Source organism: Coenobita brevimanus, chromosome 6 (assembly GCF_032717465.1).
Source record: "Coenobita brevimanus isolate Jiangsu-jjx chromosome 6, ASM3271746v2, whole genome shotgun sequence".
Classification (NCBI taxonomy): Eukaryota; Metazoa; Arthropoda; class Malacostraca; order Decapoda; family Coenobitidae; genus Coenobita; species Coenobita brevimanus.
In genome coordinates this window covers 56,478,467-56,491,291 of record NC_136959.1, presented here as the reverse complement: position 1 = coordinate 56,491,291, position 12,825 = coordinate 56,478,467, and the positions used below count along the sequence as shown (strand labels likewise).

The 12,825-nt window shown below is 42.5% G+C and overlaps 1 protein-coding gene across 1 annotated transcript in view; it reads right to left on the bottom strand.

Annotated features, from left to right (window-relative positions):
• LOC145399841 (uncharacterized) overlaps positions 1-12,825 on the bottom strand; it is a 93,048-nt gene that overhangs the window by 29,449 nt on the left and 50,774 nt on the right. Inside the window, exons 7-10 of the mRNA XM_080272414.1 lie at positions 5,633-5,798; positions 5,171-5,460; positions 2,570-2,677; positions 2,185-2,348 (exon numbers count right to left, since the gene is read on the bottom strand). Of these exons, the coding sequence (XP_080128540.1) occupies positions 2,185-2,348; positions 2,570-2,677; positions 5,171-5,460; positions 5,633-5,798 (728 nt within the window). The remainder of the gene's footprint in view (positions 1-2,184; positions 2,349-2,569; positions 2,678-5,170; positions 5,461-5,632; positions 5,799-12,825) is intronic.

Sequence of the window (12,825 nt, the reverse complement as noted above, 5' to 3'; positions counted from 1 at the left end):
GAAGGTATGGTTTACAGCCCAGATCTTCAAAGACTAGTTCCACCGCCACTTCGTCAAGGAGGTCATCAATTACCAGATGAAGATACTGGGAATCCCGTGCGACCAGGTAAAGGCCCTCCTTCTCCTCGACAATGCACCTGCCCACCCGTGCGACAAGGACTTGGTGGCTGAGAATGACCGGATTAGGTGCATGTTTCTGCCACCTAATACGACTGCTCTCATCCAACCAATGGACCAAGGAGTGATCGTGGCAACAAAGCGCCTATACTGCCGGAAGTTCCTGGACAAGGTGATGGTTGTTCTCGAGGACGAGGACGAGCGCAGGGAGGGACAGGACACGCGAGGCCAGCGGACTTTGGAAAACCTTCGCCGCTACAACATCAAATCTGCAATCTACAACTGGGCCAGTGCATGGAAGGAAGTCCCTGTCAAGACTCTAGAAAATGGTTGGTCTCATCTGCTTCTCGAAACGGATGTGGAGTACGATTTTCTAGGGTTTGATGTGGATGACTTCCATGCACGGCTACGTACGCACGGCGACATTGTTGATGTGGACGATGTGCATGAGTGGTTGGATGACGACGAGGGCGATCCTGGGTATCAGACATTGTCTGATATCGAGATTGCGTCTTCAGTTGCAGGTGTCAGTACCGAGCTTGAAGATTCCGACGAGGATGGCGACGATGATGCGGACTCCTCTCAGCATGATACTACTCCAGCCATCCCCAAGCTGAGCGCACTTCGGGAACACCTACAGTAGAGTTCATTCTTGACTACCTGGAACACCCGGACTGCGACAGGGAGATGGGGCCCTTGGGACTTGTGGAGGAAATGCATGCTTTCAGGCAGCGCATCATCAATCGTCAGAATCGTCAGTCCTTGTGTCAATCAACGATTGACAGTTTTTTCAGGCCCGTGACCCCCGCTGTGCCCAGTCCTGGCTCCACTCCGTTGCCTCCCCAAGACAGGCCCTCATGCTCCGAGCCACAGCCCAGCACATCAGCCACGGTGGAGTCAACGCTCGACGTGAGTTTGTGTCTGTCTTCAAAGTCGTCTGCAGTGGGTACGCCATCACCACGACCCAGCGACGCACCCCTAGGTCACCTGCCAGTGATACTCTCGGACTCTGACAGTGATTAAACAGCAAGAACTTCTCCACTAGACCACACGGGAATTTACAGTGTTGTGCAGTGAAAAAAACAGTGTGTTGTGTTAAGGACTTACAGTTGTAAGTGAAAAGACTAATTTGGAACAAAATTTAACGTAAATAGACTTGTTTATTTTTGCTTTAGAAAATGGTTAAAAGAGCGGGAAAAGTTAAAGTGCAGAGTGCAACACTTAGTAAGTTACAATGGAGCATAAGTTAGACAAGAGTGCGCAATGTGAAGAGAACGGACTTCTGAGTGCGATTGACTAAGTTCAGTGCAAGACTTCAAAAACAGTGTACTGGAAGTGCTTCAGGAAATCCTTCTTACTGTCAGAGTCCAAGAGGAGGCGGTTATTCATCGAGATGGCCATGGACTTGCTGTAAGCAGGCGTTTCATAACGTAGTTTTTTCCATACTATACTTACCTCAAACACCTCATTTCACTCTTTAATGTCCTTTATTGGTGTGAATAGAGTGTTAGGAGCTATGCATGTGCAGTGGGAAGGTGTTTTTCTGAGATAGGCTAGGTTAAGGTCCATAAGTACTAGTCCAGGAGCCAGTGACCAGAATGTTTAATATTGTATGAACATACCTCTAAACCCTCATTTTATGCTTCTTTTGCATTTATTTCAGTCATTTATGTGCCTTATTGGTGTGATTTGGGTCTTAAATAGGTGTTATGCATGTCCAAAGGGAGTTGTATAAGTGTTTCTCTGAGTTAGGGTCCATAAGTACAAGTCCACAAGCTGGGTCCCAATATCCGGACAGGACCACTATCCGGACCTGCCTATGGCCCTATTACGTCGGATAGTGGAGGGATTACTGTATATATATATATATATATATATATATATATATATATATATACACACACACACACACACACACACACAACATCGATACATACAGTATAAAGTTATAAATGCCAGAAAAATAAAAGAATGATAATCTATGATTAAAGACTACTGTATCTGAACAAGAATAAACAAACAGTAAATGAAAATATTATGGCAAAGCAACGTTGCCGTGTACTACACCTGAACCATGGTTTGTTTATGTAGGCATCACGGGTGGAGTTGAGGCGGGCCAAATCTTCCATGACAAATTTGCGTGTGTTAAGTGTGGTTTTGTAGGCCAAGGGAGCAAAGAGCGTGCGGTTGGTAAACTTCCCACGGTCCCAGTACATCCCAGATGCCCAGATCTAACCAAGAATACCAAATACATTTTGTATGCATGGACAATGTAAAAAATTATGAAATTTAATTGGCAGACTTATTACCTTCACCTTTGTGAATAAAAACCAAAAGCATTTTGTTTTACAATGATAATCCACTGCTTTGGAAAAATGTTGGGATTCCACAAGTATAAGCATAAAGATACACGAGGTCCTTAATTATCATAAACAGACAATGATGATCATACCCTGCTGTTGCCAAGAATAATGGACAGAACTTCTCCCATCATCTGATCCTCTGTCAATGGCTGATCCACAACACGCACTCCAGAGAAAATCTCATTGTGGTCCACAATCTGTTCATTATAAAACAACAAACTATTCAGCAATTGTGAAAGCAGTGCATTTAGACATTTGGCTTAACAATAACAAATACCTACAACACATACATGCATACCAGTAAAGTACGCTTTGTGAGTGCATGATGAGCAAGCGAGCACCATGTTATCGCAATTTCCCACTGATATAAAATTACAGGAGGAGTCTCCAATATTCAATTGCTAGAGCCGATGCCAAAAAACAGTGTTGTGACAGAAAATCTTTTATTTCATAACTGAGGCATTCACTGATTAAAGACAAACACTCCCTTGGAAAACTCGAGATTCCAAGGGGTTCCTATGCCTTTATGGTATGTTTTTAACAGATAAAATGTACTGTATGAATTGGGGGCGCTCACCATCCACTCACTCAATTTAGTGCTGCTCTTGGGTTACTGCCCTATCTTCTCTTCCCTCCCTCTTTCCTTCCATCCTCTTCTGTCTTTTTTCCTGTCTTTTTCCTTCATTCCTTCCTCTTCCTTATGCCTGCAGGTGACTTTACATTCCCTCTTCTGTATTTGTTTCTTTCATTCTTTCATTTTCCTTCTGCCTATGGGTGACTCTATACTAAGTGACAAGCCAAATGGTTTCCTGTACACCAGGAAACCATTTACAATGTTAAGTGGTAACCACATAACCAAATTATGGCACCTGGTGGTTTAGTGGGTAATTAAGGTTCTCCAATCGGATTGAGCCTGTGCAGGTTTATAGCCAAGGGGTGGTTGGGATTTATTGCTCATGTAATGCCACTCAGAGATGAGTGAGGCTGGTCACTCTCATCTTAAATGTCAGGACCAACTTGCCTAGCCCTGGGCTCCAATGCTCCTTGTGGGACAAAACAGGATTAGATGATGATGATGATGAATGTATGACACGAAGAAAGAATTTCAACTCTACTTCACATAGAAGGAAAGTTATTAACTTCTGCTTAGTGTGACGGTTGGGTAGGGCTGGGCCGCCATTTCCAAACTTAACTAAGAGTAAACATCACTCACTCACTTGTAACCAACAGGTTATGCAGAGCTGTACTGTAAAGTTAATTATTATTAAATGATCATTTGCCTACTCCTACAAGATACAAGGAAAAGAGAGTACGAAAGCAAGAATACTATCAACACAGTGCCAGGTGAAATGGGGCATACATCTCTTCACTCAGCATATAACCCTTAGTCTATTAATAAACAGCTTATTCATTCACCATTTATTGTCTAATAGTACACGTCTATTCACTCACCACCCAGGCCTTAGCCTATTAGTTGTCATCGCAGTCCTAATATGTTTTTCCCACTTACGAAAGGGATAAAGTAGGGTACAGAAAACAAGGAAAGAAAAAACATGAAATAGGGACACCTATAAACATCATGCCCAGTGAAATGGGTCAAACATTCATTAATATGTATTAATCCAGGAACGTATGTCATTATCATTCATTCATCTAATCCAGTGTTGCCCCATGAAAAGCTTAGGAGCCCTGGGCTAGGCAAGTTGGTCCTGAAAAGATGAGAGTCACCCTCACTCATCCCCAGTTGGCATTATGTGAGTAATAAACCCCAAACCCCTTAGATATAAACCTGCACTGGCTCAATCTGATTGGAGAGCCTTAATTACCAACTAAACAACCAGGCACCATAATTTGGTTACATGGTTACCACCCAGGATGATAAATGGATTATTGGTGTACAAGAAACTATTTGGCCTGTCACTCAGTGTTGAGTCACTCACAGGCAGAAGGAAGAGGAAAGAGTGAAGGAAAGAAAGACAGAAGAGGGAATGTAAAGTCACCCGTAGGCAAAAGGAAGAGTAAAGAATGATGGAAAGAATGGAAGAAGAGGAAGGAAGGAAAAAGGAAAGGAGAGACACCCAAAGCAGCACTACATCAAGTGGGTAGATGGCGAGCGCCCTCACGTTAATACAAATAATCATCTGTCATCATCATCCAATCCTACATTGCCCCATGAGGAGTGTACGAGCCCGGGGCTAGGCAGTTGGTCCCGACATTTAGGATGAGAGTGACAAGTCTCACTCATCCCTGAGTGGCATCACAAGAGCAATCAACCCCAACCATCCCTTGAATATAAACCTTCACCAGCTCAATCCGATTGGAGCGCAATAATTACCCACTAAACCACCAGGCACCAAAATTTGGTTATATGGTTACCACCCGGTGTAGTAAATGGTTTCCTGGTGTACAGGAAACCATTTGGCTTGTCACTCAGTGTAGAGTCACCCACAGGCTGAAGGAAGTGGAAAGAATGAAGGAAAGAAAGACAGAAGAGGGAGTGTAAAGTCACCCGTAGGCAGAAGGACAAGGAAAGAATGAGGGAAAGAAAGACAGAAGTAAATGGAAGGAAAGAAGGATGGAGAGGAAAGGGCAGATACCCGAGAGCAGCACTACATCGAGTGAGTGGATGGTGAGCGCCCTCATAAATAATATGATCATGAAAAAGACACTAGCCACAAATGGACCCTTACCTGTAGGAAGGCACTTAGAAAGTTGGCCAGCCTTAGAGCCATACGAGCTTCATTTTCAAACTGACTTTCCTTGCCATATGCAACATCTCCATTCAAAATCAGGTCATCAGGAGCAAAGTTATGACAGTTGCTAGGAGTGACAGATTTCAAGAATTCTATAACCTCTTCTACATTGACAGTGCTGGCACGGAGTGACGCAGCCCCAGATACGTTGTAGTAGTCCCGTGACAAATACTGCTGACGCTCATACTCGTCCATCTTGTTGTAATCAAATGGAAGCTTCTGGATCCCTGTGTTGGCAAGTCATGAGTGAGAGGCAAAAATTCATTAAGAATAAGCTGTGGCAGTTTTTTTTTTTTTTTTTTTTTTTTTTTAAATGAGCATCACCTTAGAAGTTATCATGATTCTAAGTACTGTACTTATTAACTAAGGTATATTACTCAGTTACTTCAACAGACTTACAGCCAATAGGTGTGCAACTAAATGAACTGCTGTACTGGTATCGTGTTGCTCTCTCTACCATCTCTCCAAGGTACGGTCGACGCACCACATTTGGAAGCCTGAATCCAGGCTTACAGCGGCACTGGTACCCTCCACGTCGGAACCCATACCCATCCAGAGGCTCACACTGTGCAGCAATGTTATTTATGTCATGTGACATCATCACCCCAACCATTTTTCTCATCTAAAAGAAACAGTATGCCCAGTAAATGGGCTGCATAATGATTCATGTATCATTTAAGTCTCTGAAATCCTGATTCCACCTCCATGGCATAATCATCTGTGCATTTCTCTCTCTCTCTCTCTCTCTCTCTCTCTCTCTCTCTCTCTCTCTTTTTAAAACATGCATTTCACATACAACTGCAAGACAGTAATTCTGCTGGCAACTGAATTTTAAAAAAGGGTGCTGAATTCTGACTATGTACTTCTCCATACATATATACTTCATCTATCCATTTCAATCCCTTTTTAACACTCTAGATTCATTTTCTATACCTCCCTTGCTCACATGCTTATTTACCATAACTATCCACCTTCTTAACCAATCACTCCTAATCCCATCTTCAGATTCACTCCATATATCCACTACCATTTCCCACCCTAAATTATCCATCCTTTCTATATCAAGCCAATTTTTACATACCCTTTTATCAAAAGATTTACTTATTGTATTCCACACATTTCACAGACCACATGCTTCTCTCTTATCCTATCTCATCTAAGCAACCTCCAACCACATATTTCTTCCAAGTCTCACTATCATTGCTCTTACCCTTGACTTCTCACATACATGATATACAAAGTTTCACACCCATATCTTCAAGATGGCACTTATACACCTTCAAGCAATCCTGTTACAGCCTCCACACTCAATCCTCTGTCTTGCATTAAAGCCCTCATAGCATTGGCCACCTTTCTATCTTAAGCCACTCTACTGTAAATTCTCCACTTCCTTTAACCCCTAAACCGCAGGCTTGTTTTGCTTTGACTTGCGGCTCCCGCGGGCATATTCAGGCTCCAACAGACTCTCTAAAAATATTTGCCAAAAATCAGTTATTAGTCCTAGAATATTAAAATTACATAGGCATATGGCACATACCTTCAGCTTTCTCCTGGGATGTTTGCTGAGCCTTCGTCAAGTACCATAGGACTTGTGGAGACCTCTGAAGCTGGGTAACGAAGTCTTCACTTTATACTTCCCGACAACCCGTAATATGATTACCACAGCCTGATATTATCACTAGAAACACTATTCTATGATTCTCAAATAGTTTGGAATCCATACTCCAAAAAAAAAAACACTGTGAAAGCAATGAAAATTACGAGGGCGTATGACCTTCACACTTGCGATCGTTCACCGCTGGTGTTCTGTCATTTATTATTCATAAAACTCCTCACACTTTATATTTCTAATACTATATAACACTTACATATATATCTACAGTCTTTATCGATAAGTTTCCTTCAGTAATAGTAGTTTATTCTCACTGCAGGCATTCAATTTCTCTTTCAGCAAAATAAGTAGCATTCACTTTCTCGTCCTGTATACTAGTGTTGAGAGTGAGTCACTTTCACCTTCACTATCATAACTCATAGTATTCATACATGCTAAAATGAAATTTTCACTTTCATTACTCCTACTATATATACTCGTATTCTTATAATACTACTCATTTACATTTCTATTTACGTTCTCTATTCTATCTATATTTCTATTGCCAGATGCCTCAATCCCGTTTGGGGTGGCCACAAACAAATCGCCTCCAAGTCGCCCTGTCCCCCGCCATTTCACTGCCCTGCTCCCAACTCACACCCCTCTCTCTCATATACCTCTCTACACCATCCCTCCATCTCATCCTCAGCCTCACCCTCCCTCTTCCCCCCTCCACCTCACTCACATACACTCTCTTCGTCAGTCTTTCACCCTCTATCCTCTCCACATGGCCAAACCACCTCAGTGTGTTCCTCATAACGCTTCCTATCACATCCACATCAACACCACAACACTCCTTTATATTCTCATTCGTCAGCCTGTCTCTCCATGTGACTCCACAGGCTCCTCTTAAATAACTCATTTCCACTGCTCTCACTCTTGACTTGCGTCTTTCCAACAACGTCCAAGCTTCACTTCCGTACGTTAGAGTTGGTATCACAATACTGTCATGTAGTAACTTTTTCACTTCCATGCTCACTTCCCTGTTTCTTATCACTGCTTTCAAAGAACCAGCAACCTTTCTTCCCTGCTGTACCCTTTCAAGCACTTCACCCTCCAAACCTCCAACCTTACTCATCACACTACCCAAGTACTTAAACGTACTCACATTTTCCAATTCCTCACCATCCAACCTCGCTGTACATTCACTGACTTCACCTCTCTCAAAGACCATCACTTTACTCTTCCCCACATTCACCTTTAGATTCCGTTTCTTACACACTCTCCCAAACTCATCCACCAAGCCTTGCAGCTCCCCTTCGTCTTCACTCAACAACACAGTATCATCTGCAAACAACAGTACTGTACAGGGAGTTTCCAAACACTATCCTCTCTCACCAGGGCCACTCCAACATCCACTACCCTACCTTGTACCTCTTTTATTACCCCATCCATGTACAGATTGAACAACCATGGAGACATGACACATCCCTGTTTCAACCCAACTTTCAAAGAGAAAAATTCACTTAGTTCACCATCCACACGCACCGCAGCCTTCGCACCATCGTACATACTCTTCACAGCATTCAACAACTTCCCATCTACTCCATATATTCTTAACACTTTCTACAATCCTTGTCTATCCACCCTGTCATATGCTTTCTCCAAATCCATGAAAGCCGCATACAACTTCTTTCCCTTCTCTAGAAACTTTTCCACTAAAGATCTAAGAATCAATATCTGATCTACATAACCTCTTCCCTTCCTAAAGCCTCCCTGTTCTTCTCCAACTAATTTCTCTGTTCTTTCTCTAACTCTTTCAATAAGTATCCTACCATACACTTTTCCTATTATACTAAGAAGACAAATGCCCCTATGCTTACGACACACTTCTTTTTCCCTTTTTCCTTTGTACAAGGGAATAATTATACCTGACTTCCAATCCTCCGGGACTCTACTTTCCTCCCAGGCCAATCTGCACATCTTCCACATCCATTCAACTACTATATCTCCCCCATGCTTCAACATTTCACCACACACTCCATCAATTCCTGGGGCTTTCCCCGATTTAACTTTCTTCATTGCTTCCACAACTTCTATCCTACTGATTTCTTCCTGTCTTCTCACCTCCCTCCTTCTCCCAGCCATTCCCCAGCCACTTATACTGCATTACTTCCATCCTCTACTTTCAACAAATCCTTAAAGTGTTCTCTCCATCTGCTCACTTTTTCTCCCTTCTCCACAAGTAATCTACCATTTTTATCTTTCACTCCCCTGCTAACTTCACTTCCACCCTGTCTTACTCTTTTCACCTCTTTCCAGAACATTTTCTTACAGTCCCTCCACTTTACACCAAATTCCTTCCAAATTCCTCATCCACTCTCTTCTTACTCTCTTACTAATCTTTTCACCTCTCTCTTTCTTTCTACAAATAACTCTCTCTTCCGCCTCTCAACTTCTTCCACGCCCCTAGTTCTCATCCATTCATTGTATGCTTCCTTCTTTTGTGCCACAGCCTGTTTCACCTCTTCAGTCCACCACGCTGTTCCTTGCACCCCCCTCCGTCTTCTCTTCCTTCCACACACCACATCACATGCTGCACACATTTCTTCTGTAAATATCCTACACACAACTTCCACGTCTCCCATCTGCTCCAATTCATATTTGCCCAATCGTTCCTCCACTTCTCTCTTATACTCTGCCATTTTCTCATCATCTTGTAACTTTTCCACTCTCCTTGCAACTACTCCTTCCTCTTGTCTTTCCCTTCTTCTATTCCTCCATCTTACTTGAATTCTAATTCTAGCCACCACCAAGTAGTGGTCAGAAAGTCCACTCCCCCAACCTCTATAAACTCTTGCATCCATTACACATCTTCGCATCCTTTCATCCACACACACATAATCAATCACTGCCTTCCTTTCATTCAGTTCACCACCCACCCTTCTCATCACTCGCCATGTACACCTGTGGATCATTTTATGCCTGAAGAGGGTATTGGCTATCACCAACCCCCTCCCAGCACAAATGTCCACTAATGCACTCCCATTCTCATCTATCTCAGCAGGCACACCCCACTCACCAACTATTCCATCCACCTTCACATTCCCAACTTTACCATTCATATCACCAATCAAAAACACTCTCTCATTCCTTCCAAACTTATCCATGCACACTTCTACATTTGTCTAGAACTCTTCTCTCACTCTTCGAGCATGATCTTGCGTTGGCGCATACATACACACAATCGCCCACATTTGTATTCCAACTTTCAACTTTACCCACACAATCCTTGACCCAACTGATCCATACTGTCTTATGCTCTTCTTCCATCTTTTACTCACAACTATACATACTCCTTCCTTTGCCCTCTCATTCTCACCTACTCCGGGACATATACCCCATCCATACTCCCATTCTCTCACATTTTCTCCTCTCCATTTTGTTTCAGTTATTCCACATACATCCACTTTCGCATCCTCAAGCACCTGGACAATCTCTCTCTCTTTTACCTCATCATTCGCTCCCCTTACATTCCAGGTTCCAATAACCATGTCCTTTGTCTGGTCCTTGGTCGTCATCGTTTGGTCAGTCCTTGTCCGAGGCTTATTGTTTGTTTTTTTAGTTAGTTGTTTTCCGGGGAGGGGCACTAACCCTCCGCCGACCCTTTTAGTCGCCTTTTACGACAAGTAGGGATACTGGGGGAGTATTCTTGAAAAAAAAAAAACCCTACCCCCACTGTGTTAGGCACTGTCACTTGCAGTAACTTATAAACTGTTTTCCACTGTTCACTTATATTTACATTCATTGCTTTCACTTACTGTTTACATATTATTTACACATTATTTACATTTCCACTTGCACTGTTTTACTCACCAGAAAGATTGTAGTCACTCTCTATCATTTGTCAGCCCTTTACCTCTTTCCACACAAGGTACCCCCAGGGGCCTTTGCATGGAGCTAAAAAGCGGCAGAATTTGACAGGCGCGAATCCGACGTACTTTCACCTTGAAAGACGACAGTAAACCAATACTGGTGGCCTGCCTCTAGGGGGAGTGCAATACTGCCAACGTCAGTCTTGTGACAGCTGCTAATGTATAACTATGAAATGATTGGCAGGAAATCTAGACAACACATAATAAATTAGGTAGTTCCAGGTGAATGTAAATATCACTTAGGCTTCTCCCTTCCCTCCTTATATATATTTCTATTACGAGAATAGATTATACGGCATATTTCAAGGGGAAATAAACAGTAAAAATTAGCGAACGAGTGCATGTGAGGTGTTGTCAGGTGATAATTAGCCAATTCCAGGTGTATGGCACTATCACTTACCTTATTTCTTTTTTGTATATATTATTTGGTATAAGAATAGGGCATAGGGCTTATTTCAATGGATGAAATCAGTGGAAAATTCCAGGGAAGATTTACTTAGCGTAGAATACAGTGCGGTGGCCTGCAATAATTAGGTAGTTCCAGGTGAATGTAAATATCACTTAGGCTTCTCCCTTCCTTTCTTATACATATTTTTATTATGAGAATAGATTATACGGTATATTTCAAGGGGAAATTAACAGCGAAAATTAGCGGACGAGTGCACGCGAGGTGTTGTCAGGTGATAATTAGCCAATTCCAAGTGTATGGCACTTTCACTTACCTTATTTCTTTTTTGTATATATTATTTGGTATAAGAATAGGGCATAGGGTTTATTTCAATGGATGAAATCAGTGGAAAACTCCAGGGAAGATTTACTTAGCGTAGCACAGCCGGGTAGGCGAGAGGAGAAGGTAATGGAGGGGAGGTAGGGAGGGGAGTCAAGAACGGGGAGAAATGGCTAAATTGTCAACAATGGATGGGAGTACAGATGAGATTAGGAGTGCTGACTAGTGTTGGACATTGGCAGTACTGATAGATGATACAAGCCACCACTTGAAAGCCCGGGCGAATTCAAAGTAACACAGAATCACAAGTGATGCCCCGCGGTATGATCCCTTGCTCCCAAGCATCACGAAAGTGACGTCCCGCGGTTAAGGGGTTAAACATTTACTTCTCTCTCTCTCTCTTTTTCTTTTTTACTGCACCAAGATGCTTAAAACTAATCCTGTGGCTAGAAAACCTGACAAATTGATCAATCAAAGCACCATTTATAGGTAAGGACCTTTATTTTCTGGTGTGCAAAATTTCACCCTGTTTCAGGTTTCTTCAGACAATAGTGTCTGAAGAGCCCAAAACAGGCCAAAATGTTACACACCAGAAAATAAAGGTCCTTACCTCTACATGGTGCTTTGACTGACCATACTTGAAACTCATCAACTCTATTCAAATCTCTTCGATCATCAGCACATCACATTCATAGACTACAATTGCTGTACTCTTACACTACACTGGTCACACATACTCACAAAACTCAAAATCACAGTGCAAAGATCTTATGCACTATTAGCATGCAATACAGCATCATCTACATGCATCATATCTAAAATACTCCACCCTTCACCAATCATCACCATCTCCTTTTCCACAAATATGAATATCCCTACCATATTCAGTAATTCCACACTTAATCAACTTTTGAGTAATATATATATACAGTGCTCCCTCCTGTAACGTGGTATCGAGTAACACGGATTTATACTTACGCGGTAACCTAAAGTGTGACCAAAAAAATACATACCGCGGTCAAAAAGATACACTGCGGCGAGTTGTTGGGCTTCGGAGCTCTGACGGTCCTCCAAAAGTCAAATTTTGCGCGTAATGACGTCAGGCGAATGGTGCACCACGACTGGTTGCATGACATCACATCCATATGTACCCCCATTGGCCGCTGGGGGGCATCGTCCACTAATTTTTGGTGGTCTCCTGCCTTGTGCCCATGTCTGAGTTAGTTACTCCTTTGGTACTGAGCATTGTTACCTCTGTCAGAGCCAGTCAGGTTAGTGACCTAACTTTTTTTATTGCAGTAGAACCCCATAATTGCTGAATTCATAATAACCAACTTCA